This window comes from Coturnix japonica, chromosome 3, assembly GCF_054131305.1.
Source record: "Coturnix japonica strain WE chromosome 3, WE-NBRP24, whole genome shotgun sequence".
Lineage (NCBI taxonomy): Eukaryota > Metazoa > Chordata > Aves > Galliformes > Phasianidae > Coturnix > Coturnix japonica.
Genome location: NC_140665.1, coordinates 50,199,116 through 50,222,203, shown reverse-complemented (window position 1 = coordinate 50,222,203; position 23,088 = coordinate 50,199,116). Strand labels below are relative to the sequence as shown.

Below are 23,088 nucleotides of genomic sequence, written 5' to 3'. Positions count from 1 at the left end.
GTTTTCTATGTGCTGAACTCTGAAGTAGTATTTTCTAAAATGAAGCTCAGTGGGATCTGTAAGATACATTCAGAAACAGACACCTAGGACCTCCATTGGCATTGTTCACTGGAGCAGATGCTGCTCTCCCTGACATTTTCTGCTAGAGATTTAAATGTAATTGTATGCAGCGTTAACGGAGTTGTAGAACCCTTTGACTGGCTTGAAAGAGTATGAATATTGGAATTCCTTCTCCCAGCACATGAATTCCGGAACTGGAATGACTTTCCCTAGAAGTCTAAAACAGAAACTTTACTCATTATTTCCAATCTAAAAGAAGTTCTGTGACTATATGTATATATATATATTTTTTCTTAATTTATTCTTGAAGGAGGAGAGCCTGCTTAGGTTTTTGCTTTTAGGCTGTATTTCATTATAAACACCTTGGTAATCCTTAGTGGTTCACATACAATTGATAAATATAAAAAGTAACATCAAAGCATTTGTGTAGGCTTAGTACATGTGCATCTGAATTTTTTTTACCAGAGAAGAAAAACAAGTACAAACACTATATATATATAACTACAAGTTATCAAAAGCATTTTTTTCCATGCCATATCCTCATGCTTTATTGTTTTCTAAATGGAACGTGAAAAGAACAGTCTTACAAAATTACTAAAACGTCTCTCAATAATTTATTCAATATTGGCTGAACTGATCGTGAAAATGTCTCAGTTATTTTTCACTGAGTCATTTTTATAGAACGTACTACATGGCCTACAAAATAATGGTATTAAAGGAGTACAAACAACATCAAAAGTTCAGTAAATTACAACTGTAAGTCCTGGACACCTTCCACAGAGAAGTGCAGATGAATTTAACATGGCGGGGGAGTTGGGGGCAGGAAGCACCCTTACAATATCTCATTAGCTGAGTCACAGAATCACAGAATGACCCGGGTTGGAAGGGACCTCAAGGATCATGTAGTTCCAACCCCCCTGCCTGGCAGGGCCACCAAACATACACCTTTACTAGATCAGGTTGCCCAGGGCCCCGTCCAACCTGGCCTTGAACACCTCCAAGGACGGGGCATCCACAACCTCCCTGGGCAGCCTGTTCCAGGGCCTAACCACTCTCCTAGTGAAGAACTTCCCCCTAACATCCAACCTAAATCTTCCCTCTTTTAACTTAAAACCATTTCCCCTAGTCCTGCTATTGTCAGCCCTTTCAAAGAGTTTACTCCCCTCCTGGGAGTAAAGCAGTCATGTGCTTCCAGCAACCCCCAAACAGTCGCTGTACCACCTCCAAGACTAAGGAGCCCAAACTCCCTCATTCCATGGCAACCACAAGAAATGCTTGATGTCTTTCAGCTCCAGTGGCTCAAGAATTAGGCAGGATTGCTCCCAGCTTTCTGAAAGCTTTGGGGCAAACTAGGTGGAAGATCTTTGTGTTGTGGACTATTGGAGTATAGTTCCATCCAGGTCTCAAAATGCGTAGTTGTATCCTTACAACACACTATCATTATGTCAGGACATAACAGCATAGTTGTTTCATTACTGATTTGAATGTTATGCACTAACCTATTTTGGATTCAGATACATCCTTGACCTAAAGAAGCAATAAATAAGGTGGCCTACTTCACTGCTTGTTGCAGCCTTTATGACAACTTAGCATGCTAACATTTCCTTTAATGTTAACTGCTCAGAACATACCCAAAGTGATTTAGTTCTTGATTTGGACATAAAAGGCTGTGGGAGATGTGTAGCAGAGAATCTGTGTGTCTTGGCTAAGCAGATTATAATGTTTGCCTATTGCACTCAACTTTTCTTTCATCAAATAAAAGTGAGACAGTTAAATCTGTAGTATAAGAGCCTCTTTGAGGACAGGCTTAGTTCAAAAATGGTATTATTTCTTGAGTTACCTTTAAACATTTCTTTCTAGATGAAACGTGGCAAAATTAATACAAAGTGACAAAAAATATTACAGTGGTGTAAAAAAGGATCAAGAGCAGGTATACTCACTTTCATCACAGGTCAGTTTTAGAATGAGATATGTTGAATTATTAGCAAGTACTTGGACGACCAAAGTTGATAATTAAATGAGACCAAACGTAGAAGAACTCAATTTGATTTTCAGCATTTGGAGGGTTAAGTAGCCTACTAAAGGAAAATGCTAGCTCTATCTTGATTTGATGCGTCTTGACTTCAGAGGGGTTTTGAGGCTGTTGTACAGGACCACACTTTAACATGAGCTAAGGGAACAGACTAGATGCAATCTCCACAAAGTAGGCGGGCAACGGTTTGATAAACTTCTCTCAAAAATATGTTTTCTGTCAGATTAAAAGGGCATCTCAAGTAGAATCTTACAGAGGACTGTCCTTGGCCCCATTCTACTCAGTTCTTTAGTTTTGGTTTGAATGTAGGAATACCAAGTACCCTTGTGTAATCTGCAAACATTAGCAAACCAGAGAAGTTACTAGCATTCGAGGGGACAACACAGGGAGACAAAACAGTCTTCACAAGTTTAAACATACTCATCCTTTGGGCTGATTTTCATATAAAGCATGGGTAAAATTCCAACATGTTTGAAAGGTAAATTGCTGTCAAAAATTAGTGCCCAATACTATGGTTTTGCATGGATTTAAAATAAACAAGTGTGGAAAACAAAACTTTGGAGGGATTCTGCAACTACCACAATAGAATCATACAATTTCATGTTTTCATTACAACTGTGGGAGTTCAGAGTTCCTCACATTCAAAATCTGTGGCTTGAAAGGGCAAGTAAGAGTAGAAGGTTTCATAAGTTACAGCTGTGTATGATCGTGCCGTATGCTCGCATCTCTAAACAGAAAGAAATTAGGAGGAAGGGAATGGAAGCCAATATGCCTGTGCTTGAAAACCAAAATGGGAAATAGGGAATAAAAGAGGAAACAGCTTCTACTGTAATCCCATTTCCCACACTGATTGCAGTGACAAAGGAAAAAGATATTAGAAGTGAAGTAATTGGCTATTTCAAATTCATTACCTTTTAATAATTCAAACATTATTAATAATGCAGATAAGAAAAAAATATTTCAAATATTTTTTTCAGGATCCCTCTGTACCATTCTCTTCTTCACCAAAGCAAAGCAGATAATATTCCTCTACCCCGCAATGTAAAGAGAAGGGCAGTGTTGTAGCTCTAAAATACCTAACCACCTTTTGTAACAGCTTTAATGAGCTTTTCATATCCCTCTCAAGAGGGCAGCTTTCCCTTCGGTTCTAAGTACACTCTCTGGGCAAACTCTATCAGCATGTTCCTGATGAAATTTTGTTATTTTTAGAAATAAATGAGGCAGGATACATCGTTTTCCACCCCACACCTTTGTTGCTGCCTTAATACAAAGACTTGTGTGCAGCAGTTAATTACTGTATCCCAGATTGCACACCAAATAGGCACTGCAATGAAAGTGGGTGCTACTTAAAGGGAAAATAGAAGGAACAATGCCATACAAATGCCACTTTGGAGTTTTTTTAGGTCTGATTACCACCCCAGGAAAACAGTGCTGACTTGTTCGCCACAAAAGGAATTAAACTGCATTGCATGACACCCTGGGATTGGATGCTCAGGTGAGAGGCATGTTAGAGTTAACAGGGCATTTTGGGTAATAGCTAACTGAGGAAGGAAAGACGTATCACAAACCAACCTGTAATATGTAACAGTCCCTTTTTGAATGGTTGTGCAATCTCACATGCTATTTCAGTTAGGGGGAGGAATTGTTAATAAGAAGCTCTTTGATTCCTTCCTCTTTCCTATTTATTTATTTTTAATTTTTTTGAGGAAAGTAGCATTAGCTCCCAAGGTTTTTGACTGGTTTTATGTCAGTGATTCTATTATGGTACACCTCTGAACAGTTTAAGTTCTCTGCTTGCATCAACAGCAGTTTACCTTCAACCTCTGTGTGTAGTGGAGCACTGGTAGAGTTTTGCTTCAAGTTAAAAACCTTCAGCTGATGAATTATCAGTGTTATTACCTGAAAATTTACCTTGTCTGTTCATTCACCAAAAACAAATTCTCTCTCTAATGCATATTTTCCCTACGCTTTCATATGGCACACTTCCAGCTTGCCAGTTCGTCCGATGGGTTTTGCAGATATCAGTTTGGCTCTGTGTTTGTCATCTAAGTTCATGCAAATGGACACGTTTTAAAAATACAGTAAGAAAATAATTTTTACTTACTAGCCTCTTTTAGAGCAGAAGTATTTTTTATAGGAATTAAAAGATACCTGTTGTTTCATAACCTTTGAGGTGTATTTCAGCATGTCTTGTTGCTGGTTTTAGAAAATCACCAAGCAGCATAAGATACAGCATCATCTATGCAGTACCTAAAGTGCTGAGAATGGGAACTTAACAGAAGTCATAGAGAGCACAGACATTTGTATAACTAACAGAGCTACTGAGGATTAATTGATGCACACATCAACAGGTAATTGACTTACTACACTTTCTACACTTGAGAATTCAGTCTCTGACTGTTAGTCGTTAAAAAGAAATATCCTCTGGTGAAAGTGTGTAGCACCTCATACTGGCCATAGCCGTGATGCTAGTCTAGGTGGATCCCTCGTGTAGGTCTATCTGGTCAATCTAGTGCATAAATATCTAATATTGAATCAGAAAACAGCAGGTGAATGAGATATAGGGAAAAACATGAGTTCTTTGCTTCAGGGGTCTCTGCAGGCATTACAGAGTCTGACACACTTAGACATGTTTTGCAGCTACACAGCCTGCTCAGCTCCCATCAGTGAGGGAGGAAAACAATCCTCACAAATCCATGGCAACTTGAGGACTGAAGTAACAGTAATCCTAAACTTGAACAGGTGAGACTTGTGCCCCCCAAATCTCATACAGTTGCACAGACACATGTCATAACTTGGATGTGGGTAAAGTGGGTACCTTCAATGTGGAACTGAAGCTGCAATTAAGAGAAAATGCAATTCCATTTCATAGAATCATAGAATGGCCTGAGTTTAAAAGGACCACAATGATCATGTAGTTTCAAACCCCCTGCTGTGTGCAGGGTCACCAACCACCAGACCAGGCTGCCCAGAACCACATCCAGCCTGGCCTTGAATGCCTCCAGGGATGGGGCATCCACAGCCTCCTTGGGCAACATGTTCCAATGTGTCACCACCCTCTGAGTGAATATTTCAATAGTATAGAGATTAAATTTGTATCTAAATATAGTTAATTAGGTATCTTTTAATGTCATCTTGAGAAACCCACTCAAGCACTGTCATATGGTTCAGTTCTCCTGCAGTTCTCTTATTTTTAAACACTGCAGAACATCTGGCAGCACACAACTGCTCCTTTATTTAATGGTAACTCCTGGTTGATGGATTTTCCTTTTTTCATGTGAATACAAATGAATACAAAAGCCAACACAGATCAACAATGAGAATTATGTGATAATTATCTGGAGCTCAGGAGAAGAGATAGGAAGGAAACGAACTGAAATTATAGCTGTCTTTAGTGTATCTTGCCAAGTGTCTTCTCTGGTTGGTTTTAATTTATGTTTGTTCTGATTACTGTCTCATGAATAAAGTTACAAAATGCCAGCCTCCAAAGAGGCAAAGTTTGTCTGGTAAAATGTACTGTGTATATCGTACAGACTATTCACACTATAAGTTCATCAGTTCTCAAGGAAGAAGATTTCTGTCTTAAATTTATCATTTTCCTAAGGGTGGGAAGCATTTAGCAGTAATTGTCTAGTTCTTCCTTTCCTAATTTTTCCTCCAAGTAGGAGAGAGGGATTAAACCTGATGTCAATATATATCTCAAATGAGCTCTTCTATTCCGTGCTTAAGTCTTTCTTTATGTATTTTTACTCATATTCCTTAAAACAAACTCATGTACCCAGAATTTTCCCTAGCCTTGACACAAGCCTGACTGTGTGCAGAGATGAAGGCCTGGCCCCACTAAAATGGAGGTTTTGCAGTTGGCTTCATTGTGTGTGGGATCTCACCTCTGCTCCTCAGACCAGGATATATTGTCTCTCCTTTGTTTTCTATTTCTGAATTATTTGTTAGCATATATTAAGGTAAAACAGAAAGAAGTTTACATTTATTCTTCTCAGTAAGGTTAAATTCCCTCTCTTTTCACTGTATGTAAGACTCCAAGAGAGAAATCTGCAGAACAGAAAAGGGGAAAAGTGGTGGGCAGAAACTAAGATTAAGATCCTGAGATAAGGAGAAGGGTAAAATGTTTTGTAAATCTATTATGTGCAGTCATTAAGGCATGATAGAATCCAAGTATTTCATTTCAGCAAAAATAATAAAGACTGGCCTTTTCACATAGATTTATAGTGCTAATGTCAGAGGGGTTATTACGTCCAATTTATGTGATACAAACCCTTAAATCACTCTCATTTGCTTTTCTGTTGAGCTCAGTAACCGATGTTTGATTGGTGTTATCCAGAAGGCACCCAATTATGAAATGATGACCTCTAGAGACAGAAAATCCACCGATAGCCTTGGTAGCTTAATCACATTTGCCATTGCAATAGATACTCGCTTTCAAGTACCTACTTGATAGCTATCAACTTGCCTATTCTCAGTTTCCAACCATTGCTTCTTATTGTAACTCTGTGCGAGACCAAATGGCCTCTCTGGTGCTTTGTTCCTTACGACTCACAGTATTTGTTCTCTTCCTAAACTGCATTGGAAGGCTGCAGCGTTTATGTTCACATGAACGATCCCCATTTTGTTAAATGCTGAGAGTGAGTTGTTGCTGTACCAGCCACAGTATGACAAAGCCGGAGATAAAATGAGATCCAAAACTGGCTGTTGTTGTATCCAGAGCTTCGGTTTTGCCTCCATGTAAAATCTGTCCAAAAACAAATATTGCATCTAGACAAATATGATGGTTTCAGAACATGCAAAGATGCTCATGGATTTTCAGAGCCAGAACATTTTATAAACAGGCTTTATAATTGCCTAACTCAGGTGTGGGAATGGGGTTTGAGTCCAGGAATTTATTTTGCATTTTGCAGAAGGATACAGAGTTTATATTCCTTCTTATTACTGGATAACACCAAGGATTATGTCAGCCTGCTACTCTACAGCCATACTTAAAATTCTTATTTTGCCCTGATTTTTCTTCTTTCCCGTGCTTGAATTTAGTCTAGCACTCTGGGTAGCAAAGGCCATGCTTTGATGTAAGGAACTGCAACATGATTCAGTGCACTTGTTTGTGATATTTAGAGAGCAAAGGAGAGAGGTTATTTCAGTGTGCTTGACAGAATTCACTTTTGTGAGCAATATGTTGTATTAACAGATGAACAGCAATGACAGCAATTGTAAATCACAGAATCACAAAATGGTTGAGGTTAGAAGGGAGACCTCTGGAGATCATCTTGTACAAGCCCCTGCTCCAACAGAGTCCCCTAGGGGACATTAACCCATGATTGTGTCCAAATGGTTTTTGAATCTCTCCACTGAAGAAGACTCTACAACCTGTCAGGGCATCCTATGCCAGTGCTCAATTACCCACACAGTAATGAGGAATACCACACCCCCAGTTCCTCCATAGCCATGTGCTTTTTTCAAATCATTTTTGTTTTAGGGAGATGTCAGTTAGCTATCAGCAAGACTTGTTTTGTTTCTGAGGGCAGACACATTGCAACTCAGTGGAAGATGTGGCTGCTTGGGGCTCATGTACCCTACAGTGCAGTCGTGTTTGTGGTCACATCAGCAGGTCTTTCAGATGTGTTTAGTTTGGGTTGTGTCAGGGCTTGACATAACTTGTTCAAGCACACCTCAGCAGGTTTCCACAGCTGGATGAACAGCCAGGTTAATACAGAGCTGCCTGCTGCCAAGCAGAATTGGTGGGAAAACTAAAGGAAGCAAATAAGTGCTTGCTTTTCCAGAGGTTTTCCACTTGTTCATTACAAATACCTGCTGCCTCTGGAAGAATGAAGCCAAACCCATACTACACTGCTTTCTAGATATGAGTTTGTTAAAAGTAGGTATTCAGAAATAAGCTAGAATTTACTTAAATAATGGAGCATTCAGAGGTGCTTTTCTTTCCCTCCTTGTAACTCCTACTCAGCACCTCGCTTCATGATATGCTGAACCCTTTTTCTGTCCCTGCCTTCCCTCCCACTGCCTCTGCCTGCCTGCACCATTCTCTGCTGTGCCAAGGCCCTTCCTGCTCCCTCTGCAAACCCATCTGTGCTGCTAAACTTCCCACCTACAAAGACCACACGTTGCTGTCTGGATCCCACTCTCTTCTTGTTTTGTATCAGTTTAAATCTCTTGGCTTCTGTGGTGCTGCTTCTCCCCTTGCGGCTTTAGACAAGAATCACAACTTTGTATCTAGCTGGGCTGCTCAAGGATAAAAACTGCCTGGGGAACAAAAGGCGCCTGTTGTTTTCTCAGTAACATAAAGCTTTCTCTGCACTTAGAGTAGCAAATTAACAGCATTTCCAAGCTGAAATGTAGCTTACACCCAGGCAAAGGGAATTTCTGCTTTTCCCAGTCCTGCTCCAAAACTCTTCTACCTATGTGAGTCTGGGGGAGGGTGTTTGGCAAACACTTCTGCCACCGATGCTGGGAATTACTGCTGAGGCTTAGGGAAGGCTTTGTGAGAGGCCTCAGCAGAAAGATGTTCCAGGTATACGGTTCACCACTTCCTCAGGAGGCTTTCCTTTTTGCCTCACAACCTTCAAGAATGTGCCAGGGGAGGGGTGGTTTTCGTATACCTAAGGCCTGAAGAATGTGAGTAATAATCAAAGGTTTTGTTGTATTGCACAAAGCATCTTTCTGTGGTAAGAAGCAATCTTCGTTACCGACTGTGAAACTGGGGTCTGTCTGAGCAAAGTCCATTCCTTTGCCTTCAGAGTGTTCTTCCCTCTGTCACCTGTGGAACTGCCCTGCCACTAGCAATGCAGACTGATCCTTCGTGGAAGGAAACACCTTTTGAGAGGCCACAGATCCCAGGTACTCAGTAGTCATTGGCCTGGTACCCAGCGGGTACTCAGAAGAATCACATGAAGATGTGTATTTAGTGTTGGCATTGACTAGAAAAACCCACAGTGTCTAAAAACGAGTATAGCTTCTCCCAGAGACACCTGCACAATTGTTGCTGTGTGGGAAGAAACAGACACAGTGCAAGTGAAGTGAAACATGTTGCCCAGAATGGAATCTTACCGAGTCAGATCCTTGTGGTGACAAATCTGCTCCCAACCAAGCCAGATTATACATTTTCTAAATGTATTCTCGGGTGCCTTTGTCATGACTGGAAGCACCAGAGCTGAAGCTCTGCATTGATTCCAAGGGATTGTTGGCTTACAGTGTTTATGATGGCTGGGCACTGAGATATCTATTTACCCTGCCTTCTCTATTTACTTCTTTCCTAGGCATATTGCTGAGCCTCTGTGAATCCTCATTGATTTTCCCAGGAGCAAAATGTCATTACTGCAGCAGGCTGTGTACATCAGGTACACTGAAAAACGAGATCGTTAGGTGGTTGTGACATTAGCTGTGCTTCTAGTGTACTTCATAGTGCTTTCTTCTCAAGGAGGTGGCACTGATTGTCCAAGTTAGCTGCTTCATCAGCCTTTAACACAGCGCCATTAGGTCTCACACTGCCTCCAGCATGTTTATCCCCACACAGCTTAGGTGCAGGGAGCAGCATGGCACGAAGCATTCCTGCAGGAGGCCTGATGCTGGAGGGGCTTGCACAAAGTCACTCAGCAAGTCCCCAGCTGAGCAGGATTGAACCTGGGGCTTACATGCCTGTGGGTGAAACAAGCAGTAAAGCAGCACTACCTCACAGCTTAAGGAAGCTGTGCAATGGGTTTATGGACTGTGAGACTTTGGGAAGGAAGAGAGAAGCCTTTGGGCTGCTGCAGGCTTGGTCTTCTACATTCCTATCCCAAACTGTCCTTAGGAAGACTGAGACATTGTGGCATCATACAACTATAGATTGTGATGTGGTTGCTCTGTACTTAAAGGTCAGATAAGTCTATGTCTGGAATATACAAATATTTACCTTTTAAATATCACTTGCAGCCCATACATTTCCTTTGCCTGTCTGCAGTCAGGATGATGTGGTTTTGATCTGGTATTAACTGCATATGATCATACACAATTGTTAATTCCTATGCAATACTCTAATTGCCTACAAGTAAAAAAAAGCCATGTATTTTCTGAAGGTTTCTTTTTTTGGAAGCTTTCTGGTGAGATATTTTCTGTTCAGACTGCGGAGATATAGGTCATGTATCATATTAATTTTCCATTTATAGTTAGCTTTCAAGAGTTAATAAATGATTACTTGTCACACAGCCCTGATGAAGCACCTGAACTCATTGCTTATCAAGCTGTTACAACTCAGACTTCCACACTTTTAGTTAGCACCTTACAGTCATGAATCTCAGCTGACCTAAGGCTGTGGCTATATCTGAATTGCACTTAAGGATGGGCTCTGGGCACGCATTGTCATCTTCTAGGGCTTCTTTATCAGAAAGGTTGTGTGTGGGCAGGAAGGGGGCTGTGGTGTGCTCCCATAGGTCTCCTCCTCCCTGTGGCTGGAGACCAGCGCCCTGTAGGGATGCCATGCAGGTGAGTGGGGCTCAGCCATGGTACGCACCCAGCTTGCCACATGCAAACAAACACTGCCTGGAGCTCTTCTTTTGCCTCAGGTCAGAGGATCTCTGCATGTCCCTTGGGTTCCTGGGCACAGGCTGTTACCCATCTCTGTCCCCAGCCATGAGGCTTGGGACTGGTTTCGTCCAGCAGCATCATTGCCTGGTGGCTAACTCAAGTGCTTAGTCCAAGTGAAACTCAAAGCACACAGACTGGATTCAAATCCAGCTCCTCTTAGCTTTAGCCAACACAAAGCTTTGTCATACTTGCTAGGATTAAGGATATATTTCTGCCCTTCTGAGAACTGGGCAGATATCTGATGGCTCATCTATCAGGTGCCCACCTTGTCTCCTCCAGGTTAGTGCTCCTAGATTTCATCAGGTGCACCTAAACCGATAACTTCAATTGTCACATTAATCAACTGTTATTAACAGATCTACGATCAAGCAGGCAAACAGGTTCCTTATTGGTCATTTTTAACCTCTTGCAGTGATGTTGTTTCAGCTATTTGAAACACAGCGTAAATGCAAAATGCTCATGACAGCTTCTATTTTTTCTTTATAAGCTCTTTATAAGCCACTTATAAATAGAACCTTAATATGAAGTGTGACAGATTTCTAGTCTTTATTCTCTCCTTAGCCCTCCAAGCGCTTCCTTTCTGTAATATGGAATACATCCACTGCGCCCTAGATATTCTCTAATCTTGCTGATGACTTTAGCTCTCAGCCATTGATTCTCTCCACTTCTTTATCAGTGTAAATAGATCAGGGTTGAAACTGTCTTCTCTTCAAACGTTTAAAAAGGACAAATAAGATCAGAGGGGCAGTGAAGAGTTGATGAATGGAAGATGTATTTTGTTGTTCATGTGATGCCACTCTAGGCTGAGGGGCTTCATGTCAATGTGGTACAGATAAAAAATGTGTATTTCTTTTCCATCACAGTGGAGAGAACTGGAGTACCTAGTGAATTATTTAAAGGAGAAATATTGTGAGGACATTGTGACATTTATGTAGCGCTAGTGCTTTGTGACATTCTGTTTCACCAAAGTACTTTGCCAAATTCAGTGTGTATAATGGTCTCCCTTTCACTACTGAGCAAACACTGTAGCACAAAATGCTCCGTTTAGGGTTACATATAAAATCAGTGACTAAATGGAACTGGAACACACATTTCCTGGTACCCTCCAGATACTTGTTCCCTTCTCTCTCTGCTGCCAGGGAAGAGATTGTTTATTGGAAATATATATATATAGTGTATATATATATATATATACATGTTCATTTTATAGGGAGAAAACTCTGGGAGTGCAGGGAGGAGAAATGTTTAGAAGTCTATTCTGGTTTTGTTTGTTTATTTCTATGGGGGAAAATTCTATGCATCAGAGACTTGCATGGTGTTGAAGGTTTAGAAGCGATACCCATTAATCTCAGCATATGTCATTCAGATTTCATTGAGCCCAGTCTCTGCAGCAGCCAGAGTGCTGTTACTTTAACACTGAAAGAAGTAACACCCTGTTGTTACTTTTCACTCTTTCCTCACATTTAGCTATGAAAGTATAATCATGGATGCCTCCAGCCAATTAATAATTGGCATCTGCTGTGTTTCTCACAGACAGCAGGGAACATCAGGTGCACAACTTGTAGGATTTAAGGCACAGCCAAAGCTGAGGGCTGCAGATTGTACTCTAACCTAACGCTTCTCAGCCATAGGTTCCTTCCCCCTTATTTTCTTTAAACTTTTCTGTTGCGTTACTAAAAAATCATAGCCCTTTGCTTTGTAATCATACCCCTCTTTTATTTAAAGTTTTGTTTCCCTACCCATTGAATACATCCTCATTAACATTGCTTTTACTTTTCGGAAGCATATATTCAGTATTATAGGCTTGGAGTTCTTTTGTTTTCTCCCTGAAGAGGTAAAACCCTGGGGGATTTAAGTATCTACTTGATAGGCTCGCACAATCTTAATCAGCCTATAATGGAGCTAATGGCTGTTTGTCATCCTTGGAGATATAAATTTCCTGGTGATGTCTACTGCAGTCAGTGCATGAAGTATGCTCTGACTGCCAGCAAGGTCTAATAACCAGAAGAAGGACAAGCCAGCTTCATTAGCGAGAGGGAGACCGTGCCGGCTGCTTTTCTGGGTAACTCTGTTTTTTTGAATGCCGAGGGGTGAAAATGGATAATGCTGGTAAGTGAAATTAAACAGATCTTCCTTCTTAGCGAAGCTGCAGGGTTCGTTTGTCTTCTGTCTCCCTCGCTGCATGAGATGTGTTTCTTTAGCCTTTGCGGATCCTTCTGTTTCAATGTCCCTTATTAGAGCGAATTTCTATGTGTAAAATGTGACACACTTAACTTTTTAACCCTTTGATTGTCAGCTTTTCTGTTTTAAGCCGGTGTTTCCTTGAAATATGAGCCAAAACTGTAATGTAGGGTCTGCCTTTTCAAGGTTTTTGGTTTTGTTTCGGGAGCTGTATGCAGGAGATGTGAAAGGAAGGGAAAATGCATAGGGTCAAATGGGGGAATATCTCTCACAGATTGCAATAGGTGTGCGTGGAGGTAACCAAAAATGCATTTCTCATATGTGCAGCATTGTTTAAAGCTTCTTCTATTCTCTCTGTTTCTTCTCTCTTCTATTTAGAACAGAAATTTCTGCATACATTTGCACTTTTTAAATGTTTTCTGTGATATTCCAACTTTAGATTGTGCATTTTCATGCCAAATAATACATTGCGTAGTTTCTGAGGGGTGCACACAATACCAACACTGCACATGTAATGAAATGGTTTATCTGCATTTTCCTTTTTCTTTACCTTGTATCCCAAAGCACTGCAAAAAGTGCTTTCTGTGATGGGTATTTTGCATGTTTCTTTGACTGCTGTGAAAGCGGAACATTTCAGCGTCACGCTTATTTATTGAGACAAGTACAATTCACGGTGGCATACAGAATTTATGGTAGGCTCAGTGCCCTTTAAAACATTCTCAAATCATCAGATTTGTCTCATATTAACCTTTAAAGTGATGTTCACCTTCACAATGTATGAAAAAGAAATGACTTATGGTAGATTTCCATGATGGATATAGTAAAGAAAGCTTATTTTTGTAGCTTTATGGTTATTTTTCACTATTATATTATTATAATTATTATTATATTATATAATTAATATATAATTATAATATAATTGTGTATATATATAGTGAATATATATATATAATATATTATATTATCATAGTGAAACTCCTGCTTGTGCCTGCTAAACTGTGCAAGTCAATTTCACCTCAGGTGTATTGAAATCAACTTCCATGACAAACAAACTCCTGCTCTTAGTTATATAAAACCCAAGACAAAAAACAAAAGAAGCCAACCCACTTTTTCCAGAAATTAAAATGTTGGTGTCATGGAAGATTACATTACTGGTACCTGTGAACTTAAAAGCTGACCTGTTCCTGGTATGATGAACATTTCTGTGACATAAGTAAGATTATAAATATTTCTTATGCTTGGTGCAACCTTCTGAGAAGACTTAACCTAATAAATGCTAATGGTGTGTGCTTGGTATTCTGTGACGAGGCAGAATTTTCCAGTTGGAGGAGAAGGTCTCCTCCAGCACAGAGTGCCTGTGGGCAAGAGATGCTCTGAACAGCTAAACCCTCCAGGTTTTTAAACTCTCCAGCATCAGCAACTAATGCTATTGAAGTCTTGACAGTGCTATTACTTTAATCCAGCTATAAGAATCTGCTCTGGAATGAGTCGTGCTCATTTTAAAGGCCAGTTTTTTTGGGGGGTGCATGGGGATGCTGGTATCTGAAAACCGTAGAAGCAGATTTCTCTGTGTGTTTATATATATATATATATATATATATAATCCAGTTTTCTTGTGATCTGCAAAATTTGGAAGCTAGAATAAGTAAGCTTTGCCCTCTGTATAACTATACCAACTAATTTCAAAGCCTCTTAAATGACCAATTTCCTGAAGTTTCCAGATGTTTGGGTTTTTATATATATATATTGCAGAAGCAGTGACTTATGCTCTGCTTATTATTATTATTATTTATTTATTTTTTTATATATAACCATTTATATGCAGTAGAGCTTTGCTGAAATAGTGGAAGGAGACTTGAGGACCAGTTAAGAATATCCACCAGCTGCTGCAAATAAGTCTCAGTAAGAAGGCTGATCTGTTCCCAAAGCATCTGCAAAGAGATTTTTAGGGCACTTGACCCATAATAGAAACCAAACAGAGTCAGATGCCAGCATGGGGTGTGCTCAGCAGGCACCCTGGGGGTCTGGCTGTGCCCCCTGCATTTCACAGGGTGCACTTTTGAATGCCCTGTGCTAAAATCTAGGCACTCGTCAGCTGGTAATCAAACAGAAAAGACTGGGATATCTGGAACCATAAGACCATCTGCCTCATTAGTTTGTTCAGCAGTAGTTGGCCAATTGAAAATGTAAACATGCTAATGTATACCAACTGGATACCTGCCTGGATTCTTCTTAAAGAGATGCTATTTCTGGCAGCACAGAAGCACAGAGCCCTTGCTCAGCTGCAAGCTTGTGCTGCCGAGCGTTAGAAATAACAATTTGGTTATCAGTGTTGGTGAATCAGGCCTTTGTTATTACATTCCTTGTGCTGCCAGAGAGACTTTCCAAGTCAGACCATGGATAACTGTTGGGCAAAACTCCATCTCCTCCTCTGCATTGAAGAAATATCGTGACTCATATTCTGTGCCATCATCAAAGCCATTTTTCTGTCCAGAACTGTTACCTAAAAAGATCAGTGTTGCTAATAGTTCACCTGTTTGGGTCCACGGTTTCAAGAAACCATGTTTTCATTTAGAGAGTCCTTTAATTTAAACGCTAGGTTACTTGTTTTTAATCGGTGCCACTGAGACAGCCCAACAACGCTGTTGTCTTGTGTGCTCTTCTAAAAGCTTTTCCTGGAATAACAATAAAATATTCATCGCTGCATGCACAGTGTGTCAGGGCAGTTCTGGGAGTGTTTTTGGCCTGTGCTGGCAGCGGTTGTTCTTGATGGTTTGGCTACAGGTATTCAGCTGTGAGGATGCCTGGCTCTGCAAGGAGGGTACCAGCAGCCCCAGCCCCATCCCACCATGCAAGGTTGGCCAAGGCCCATGGCCAAAGGCAGCACTGGTACAGTAATACTTGCTTTAAGACACAAAGGGAGGACTGGAAATAACTCATGGGAACAAAAGAGAATATAAAAGTGGCAGGGAACTTGTGCAGCAGGAAGAGAGAAGCTGTTGAAATAGACTTGCTCACAAGTGATACTTTTTAGGGGATTTCCTGTCAGGATGGAGGTCAGCACTGTCCCTTCCCCAAGAGATTTTGTCTGGCATCTCACCTTGAGGTGTAAATGTCTCATGTCATCCATAACCACACAGAGATGCCAGGGCAGGGATTGTGGCAGGGGGAGGCACACCACAGCCCTCAAGATAAACCAAGAGGCCTTGTTTTGTCTTTCTAGGGGTTTATGTGTCTTCTTTGTACTTGGAATATTATTGGAGCAGTAATGAGCTAGCTGTGGTTAACTGTTACCCTGAATGATGGCAGCCCTATGGCTGGGCTTCCCAGTAAATAATCTCTTTTAAAGGAACCAGAAGTCTTGTATATTCAAGGTTTATATATATACATTTTTATATGTTTATATATAATTTTATATATAATTTTATGTGTTTACATATACATTTATATATATGTATTTGTGTGTGTTTATATAGAAATTGTATATTCAAACATCCAGCAGCAGAGTGAACTTCTCTCACCAGTAGAGTTGCCCATAGCCTATGCTCAGTTGTGACACATGTCACAGGAAGGTTAGGAGACACAGGAAGCTGTTTGCTGACTAAGTCCCTTGCTTCTGAACTAATACCTCGCTTTTGTCTTTCCGTTAAGTCAAAAGGACTTAGTAACATCCTTTAAAAATAATACTTCCAGGACTGAATACTGGTAAAGAATTTGATCTTAAAGATTCCTTATTGTCTCTTATGTGCATTTCAGGCAAATGGTGCACACCTTAATAAAATGTAAGGGAGATAAACACATAGGTAGTTAGAAGAGCAAGCTGAGTGCTTGCTCTCACTGTGTTCAGATGCCTCTACTACAGCCCAGCTTTTCTGTGTGCAGAACTAGCCTACCCAACAGTCTCATAGCATGTTGTAAGTTTCATTTGTTGCCCATACAGGGGTATGAGATACTTTGGTTACCTATGGCTTAAGCTTGGCTGGATTGTCCCTTTTCTTTCCTATCTAATTTGGTAACTTACTGGGGAAAAAAAGACACACTTTCAATGATAACAGTGTCAGTGTAACTGCACGTTTACTAGTAGCACAGTGACAACTCCAAATTCCAGCAGCAGTTCCCTTTTGAAAGGGCAACAGCACCTTTTTCTCCATCCCACAGTCTGGTGTGAGTTCACTCACTGTCTTTGCAAAACATGGTTATCAGTGGTGCCACATTGACTTTTATTGGTTTTGTGTGCTGTTTTCCATAGGTCACAAAACACTTGAACCTGGGCAATAAAATACACAACAGAAATCAGGTTCTTTATTCTACACTGTATCTCTTCATTTGTCTCCTTTCTGTATTCATGGCCTCAGCTGAGGCAGATGCTGTAGTATGTCACAGGTCACCATCTCCTAGAAAGCTGACTTTTTTCCTGATATAATTTTAGAATAGTACAACACGTGCTCCTTTACCCAGAAGCTGGAACACTGCATTTATAAAGGCATTAAAAATGTTTCTATCAGCACTAAACTTCCCTGTGAGGCTGCTGTTCCCAACTTGTTTTCAAGTCTGTATACAAGTAGCCTCTGAGAAAGAACTCAGTAACTTATACTGGGAACAAACAAAAGCTGTGCATGATCAAAATGATGGTGTATCTTCTAACTTAGTAATGGTTCCCCATGATAGCTAGAGTGGCTCTCAGGTAACGTTTTAGGTAGAAATACTGCGGTTGGGTGGCACACATTATGTTTCAGTATCTATTCCAGTCTCCACAGCACATCTTATGAAGAAGCACCATGAACTCCATCCAGCTGGTTTGGATAAATGGTGTAATGCAATTTCTATTTTCTATTAGGTTCTAACTCTTCTGACAAAATAAATAAATTAGAAAGCACTGGCCCATCAGGTATATACTTCTTTTAGAAGCAGATTTGCATCTGCTGATTGCGTGGGTTTTGGCAGAATGCCTTTTAAAGTCCTCGTTGTGAGCTCTGTTGTGAGCCATGTACCGTGAAGAAGGAAGCATTGTGTACCAGCATAGAAACCCGGATTATGCAGGCTGTGTTTCCTGACAGGCTTGTTGCAACCATCAGACCATTGCTGCAGGAGCCAATCCTTTTAAGGGCACAAGGAGGTAATCAGGAGGCAAAAAGGTTGTAGTAAGAGGCGCTGGCACAGAGAAAAGCAGCCTGGGCTCCAGGGACTTTGAAGACATCAAATGGAGGGGCCTGAAGTTATCCACCAGGGGAAAAGTAGCACCATGTGAGCAAAGAGCAGGTGGCTGATAATAAGGACCTGGTCTGCTGCTGTTTAATCACCGTTCATTGTCTCTAACCGTGAACCTGATTGGAAATTTGATCCTTAATTATGGAGTGCCTTGCAGGGGTATTGCTCTGGGCTCTCTAAATGTAGACTGGATGGAATTTTACCAAAAAGTCTTTTTCTGTGTTTCCCTCTCATTATTTAACCTCATTTAATATTTTCACATAAAATGTTTATGAGACCCAAAGTATAGCTGGATAAAAATAAGTAGCTTAGGACTGTAAGATTTCCTAGCAACCTTCCCTGGCAGGCAAAAGCAGTTCTGAGCGAAGCAGCCCCATGGCACTCCAGTCATACCTATGGCAGGAGGGGTCTGGCAGACCTGGAAGGGGGAGAAGAGCTGAGCAAGCAGCCCCCACTAGTGCTGCTGAGTGGCAGTGGGCTGGGGGAATCCTAGTTGCTATCCCATGCCCAAGGAGCAGTGTGGGTTTGGCTGTGTGCACAGCTTGGCACCAGAAGAGTTACTGGGGACACCAGTATAAATCAGTATAAAAGTATTCTCCCTGAGGATGCCACGGGGCAGTGGTAGCAGTGGTAGGGCTTCTCTCAGGCAGTAAAGAATGTTGGTTTGGGGTATGGTCAGCTGCTTGTGTGAAAACAAATTCCAACCAGGCAATGAATATCTGAGTTTCTGGGAACATGTGGCTGAAGCAATGAATTTGAGGGTAGGATCAGGTCCCCACTCACAACCAGTTTTTAAATAAGGCAGAAGGGCTGGGAGAAGCTGAACTATCCAGGACAAATATTTAGTTTTTCTTTGTTTGCTCAGCACCAATATTCCTGGAATATAATTATCAAAAATTGCTGTTAGCAGTTCATAACTCATTAAAAGCTAAAATGTTTTAAAATGCATTTCCGAATAGTACCAGGAGAGTCATAAATACCATTCCATGTCTCTACAGGGAGGCGGATGCAGTAGGAAACACTTGTGGCAGTGAGCTTCTTAGCTCTGGTGTGACCTGTGCTAGCAGAGGCCTTGCAGAATGTAACTCAGACACAAATGTGATGGCAGCTGGCATTGCCACAGGAACCGAAGCTGGGATGGATTTGTCCTCGCTGCAGCTCCTGCTGACTCACAAGTCCCTTCTGTCTTTCTCAGTAGTGCTTGAGGAGGTCCAGAAAGTGAGGGGTATTTAGTGGTGGAGGCTTGTGTGGGAGCCACATGGAAGATAACGTGGCTATTTCAAACCAGAAAAAAATGCCTGTTTCTGGGGGCTGCCTGTTGGCATTTAGAGCACAGCCCAACAGTGCTGTGCTTTGCTGTGGCCTTATTGCCAGAGGAAATGGTCTGTTAATGCAGGAAGCCTATGGACTTCTTGCACATGAGTATTGTAGAAATAGCACATAAATTTAACTTTTTTGTTGCTGCAGTACTTATGTCTCCTTTTTCTTCTCTTTTCTGTTTCTGTTTTTGTTACTTGATATTATTAAAATAACTATCATGACACATTATTCTGTTTTAATTTCTAGTGAAATTTGGCAACTCCTAGTGGTGGGATAAGGTCTAATTTCACTTGGCATTTTAAAAAGAAACGCAAATGACAAAGACATTAAACTGATAAATTTTGATAGCTCACATAACACTTTTTAAATGGATTTTTTCCATGCATTTTTAATACCCAGAATAGTCAGCCTTAATACTACCATATTTACAATAAATCATTATCCTAATGGAGACATTCTGTTTTGTCAGGCAGTACACTATCAGCACTTCTTAATAAAAGATCTGAAAGCTGTTTAATTCTAAGGCACAAACGTGTAAGTGCCAGACTATTTAAAATTGGGGCCAATATGCTGCCCTTACGTTGAGATATTAAGAAATAGTTAGAGCACAGTATGAGCTGGTTGCCAAATGTAATTTTTTTACCTTCCTTAGTTTATGTTACTTAGCATGGTGATTGTAATGCATGATAGGGTCTCTGTAAGGCATATACATGCATTTCCTACTCTGCAACTGAAGGCTCTGAGTGGTGCTGGTAAGAGGTAGAAGCGTCTGCATACTTTAGCATATGTGGCTTTAGGAATAACAGAATCAGAATGTCAGAATGATTTAGGTTAGAAGGCATCTTAAAGCCCACCCAGCCACAAACTCCTGCCATGGGCAGGGCTGCCCCACACCAGCTCAGGCTGCCCCAGGGCCCCAACCAGCCTGGCTTTGAGTGCCACCAGGTATAGGGCACCCACAGCTTCTCTGGGCAGCTGTGCCACTTTCTTACCACCCTCTGGGTAAAGCAGCGCAGAATTCAGGAGCAGGAGTGGTTTGGGCCTTAAAGATGGAAGGGGTGTTGTCAATAGCAGAGCCCAGCTTTTCCTACAGAGCACAGCACTATCTTTATCTCTTTATCAGCACCTTTTGTCCAGCAGGCATTATTCTGAACCCACAGAGTAATCAGTCACAGCACAACCCCATCTTGCTCACCATTTTGGGGGTGCCAGTACCTGTCAGAAGCAGGATAAGTTTGCATAGTGCCTCTTGAAAGTGTTGTGGTCATTTGTAAGGTTAGACCACGTAGAAAATGAGAAAAATACATTCTCACCTACACATGGGAGCTATAAGGCCAAATTAGCTGTGGTGAACCCTTGGGCAAGATGTTGGAGTCTATCAAGGTGTGCAACTTACTTTGCAATGCCAGCAATATCTGAGGGTGATGAACATTAAAATGTCCTCTACTTCAAGATAACGCAATGTCTATTAACATTCATTGTTTTAGTTCTGGGTGCTGAAAACTCAATATGCATATCACAGTAGTTGTATGCAGAGCCCTGGATGTTCACACATTCCTATCACCTCTTCAGCTTCTTCTGTTCTGTAGGTGCTGTGCATGTTCCCTCATCCTTCAGCTCAGGAAACTTGCCTTCTGAGTGGTCAGGGGTTGTATTGGCAAAGTAGGCAGACTGCTCAACTCAGTTTAGAATCTTATTTTAGGACCAAAAATAGCCTGCATCCTTCCCACCTAAAAATGTTCCCTTCTCCCACAGAGCAATAAGAGGCTGTAGTGGGACCTCTTCCTCTCTCTGTTGGCTGCCTGCGTTGCTCTTTTTTCTGCGCTATGCATGAATGAGCTAATGATATGGTGCTGCACTGAGGGGGCAGGCTGCGTGGCTGTTGTTTAAAAGAACTTTTTCTGAGAGTAGTGTTTTTCTGTTACGTTAGTACTGCTGCGCGTGCTTTGGTAAAGGCTGCATCCTGTTACCCATTGTGATGCTGTTGGCTACCTGACGCAATGGCTTGCTATTTCAGTGACATGAGAAACTCAGCTGAGGTAAGATCGATCTGAGATAAACTCCCTCGTTACCACTTGCAATCACAGCTAGATATTGTTGTTGCTTTATTTGTTTTTTCCTTTTTCCTTTTTTCTGGTTTACATTTAAAAGCTTGACAGCAAAGTCAGCTTTAGTTAGTGCAGATCACTCCCAAACGTTATAGTCTGTGCACCTCTTCTGGATTCAGACAGGATGTGCGGCTATTTCAGATGACTGCCTTTGAGGTGAATACTAGGTTCACCTGGCAAGCCCAAGCATCGCTCCTGTGACCGGCATTGAATCATGACTTTGTGGCATTGTTTCCTCTTGTCAGTTATTTGCTTTGCTTTGCCTTTGAGCTTTTTTTTCAGGTCAGCAAAGAGCACCTCGAGTAGTAGGTCAGATTGCCAATGGAGAAAACGGGTTGTCGCTGTTTTGAAAGACAGCTGATGTGTGCTTTCCTGAGAAAGCAGCAAAAATAATCTCAGCACAGTGCAGATGGAGCCGTGTGACTGATTTGGTTTCTTGAAACAAAGAGTGAACGAATTTTCTAAGAGAAAACTTACTTGTGGCAACTGTGCTTCTTCTCAGCAGAGAAAAAGCAGAGAATATTTTCACACAGTGTGTGACTTTCCTTCTGGTCACCTTTCTGATCACATTTGGCTCGACATGAGCACTCAGAAACTGAATGTTCTTCCTAGCTGGTACCAAGCTACTTCCCACAGCTGGGAAGTGGTCTGTAGGTTATTTTGGATTCTGCTGTGTCAAAGATGACTAGACCAAGATTTTGCCATCCTTAAGAAGCATATCCACTTTGCTCTTAATTCTTTCCTCCAATTTTAGTGACCACTACTTTAAATGAAACTGCTACTGCTCATTTATAGAACAAGCTGTGTCTTTGCCATATTTGCACATAGCTGCATCCCATGCTTTGTGTAGTACAGAAATCATTGCAAATAGATGGGAGCAAAACTGCTTCCCAAGCAAAACAAGGCAGCAATCTGCAAGGCTGATGCTTAGCCACCACACAGAGCCTGTGAAAAGCCAGCACTGCTTAGGGCTGCTTTTGGAGATGGGATGGATGGACCTTCCCTGTATGTGCAGGAGGAATGGAAGCAGGAAAGAGAAGCAGAAAGGTCCAAACCTGCTGCAAGACGTGTTCATATATCACTGTGGCTGGGAAAACATTATAAAAGACAGGTCTCATCGCTCTTGTGAGACAGCTGCGTGCTTTTAAACAAATGATTATTAATCTGTTATAACATCTTTTAAAAGCTGTAAGAGAAGTACACGGGTAATCATTAGCCGGTGAGTCTGACATCCATCTTGAGCAAAAATATGGAACACATGATACAGGGACTAAGCCAGAAAGAATGAAAGGACTGAATACAAGTAACTCTCATTAACATGAGTTTTAGGAAAAACAGGTTTGGGGAAATTCTTTCATACAGCTAACTTGCTACATTATGAGTTGTTTGGCTTCAGTCTGACATGTAGATGCTGACATGATATATAATCAGTGTGTTATGTATCAAATGAGTACCTAAATGCTAAGCTTCATGTATTTTAGGGATCACTGTCACACGTCCGGTGTGATTCAGGAGGCATCCAGCAAGAACTGGTTCTCTGCTCTGTTCTGTGTGCTGCTACTAGCGATGGCTGGCAAGAAAATATAGAACTAT

General features: G+C 41.2%; 1 protein-coding gene across 7 annotated transcripts in view; it reads left to right on the top strand.

The window, feature by feature from the left end:
* Positions 1-23,088, top strand: part of PHACTR2 (phosphatase and actin regulator 2) — a 109,589-nt gene that overhangs the window by 11,839 nt on the left and 74,662 nt on the right. For 2 of the 7 annotated variants that reach the window (XM_085543516.1, XM_085543512.1), the window contains exon 1: positions 12,416-12,787. The exons of 3 other annotated variants lie outside the window; for them this stretch is intronic. In XM_085543516.1, coding sequence (XP_085399642.1) covers positions 12,775-12,787 — 13 coding nt within the window. In that variant the 5' untranslated portion in view covers positions 12,416-12,774. Of the gene's footprint in view, positions 1-12,082; positions 12,788-23,088 lie in introns of those variants that run through there. 2 more of the 7 variants (XM_085543514.1, XM_015858287.3) reach the window with 2 other exon arrangements.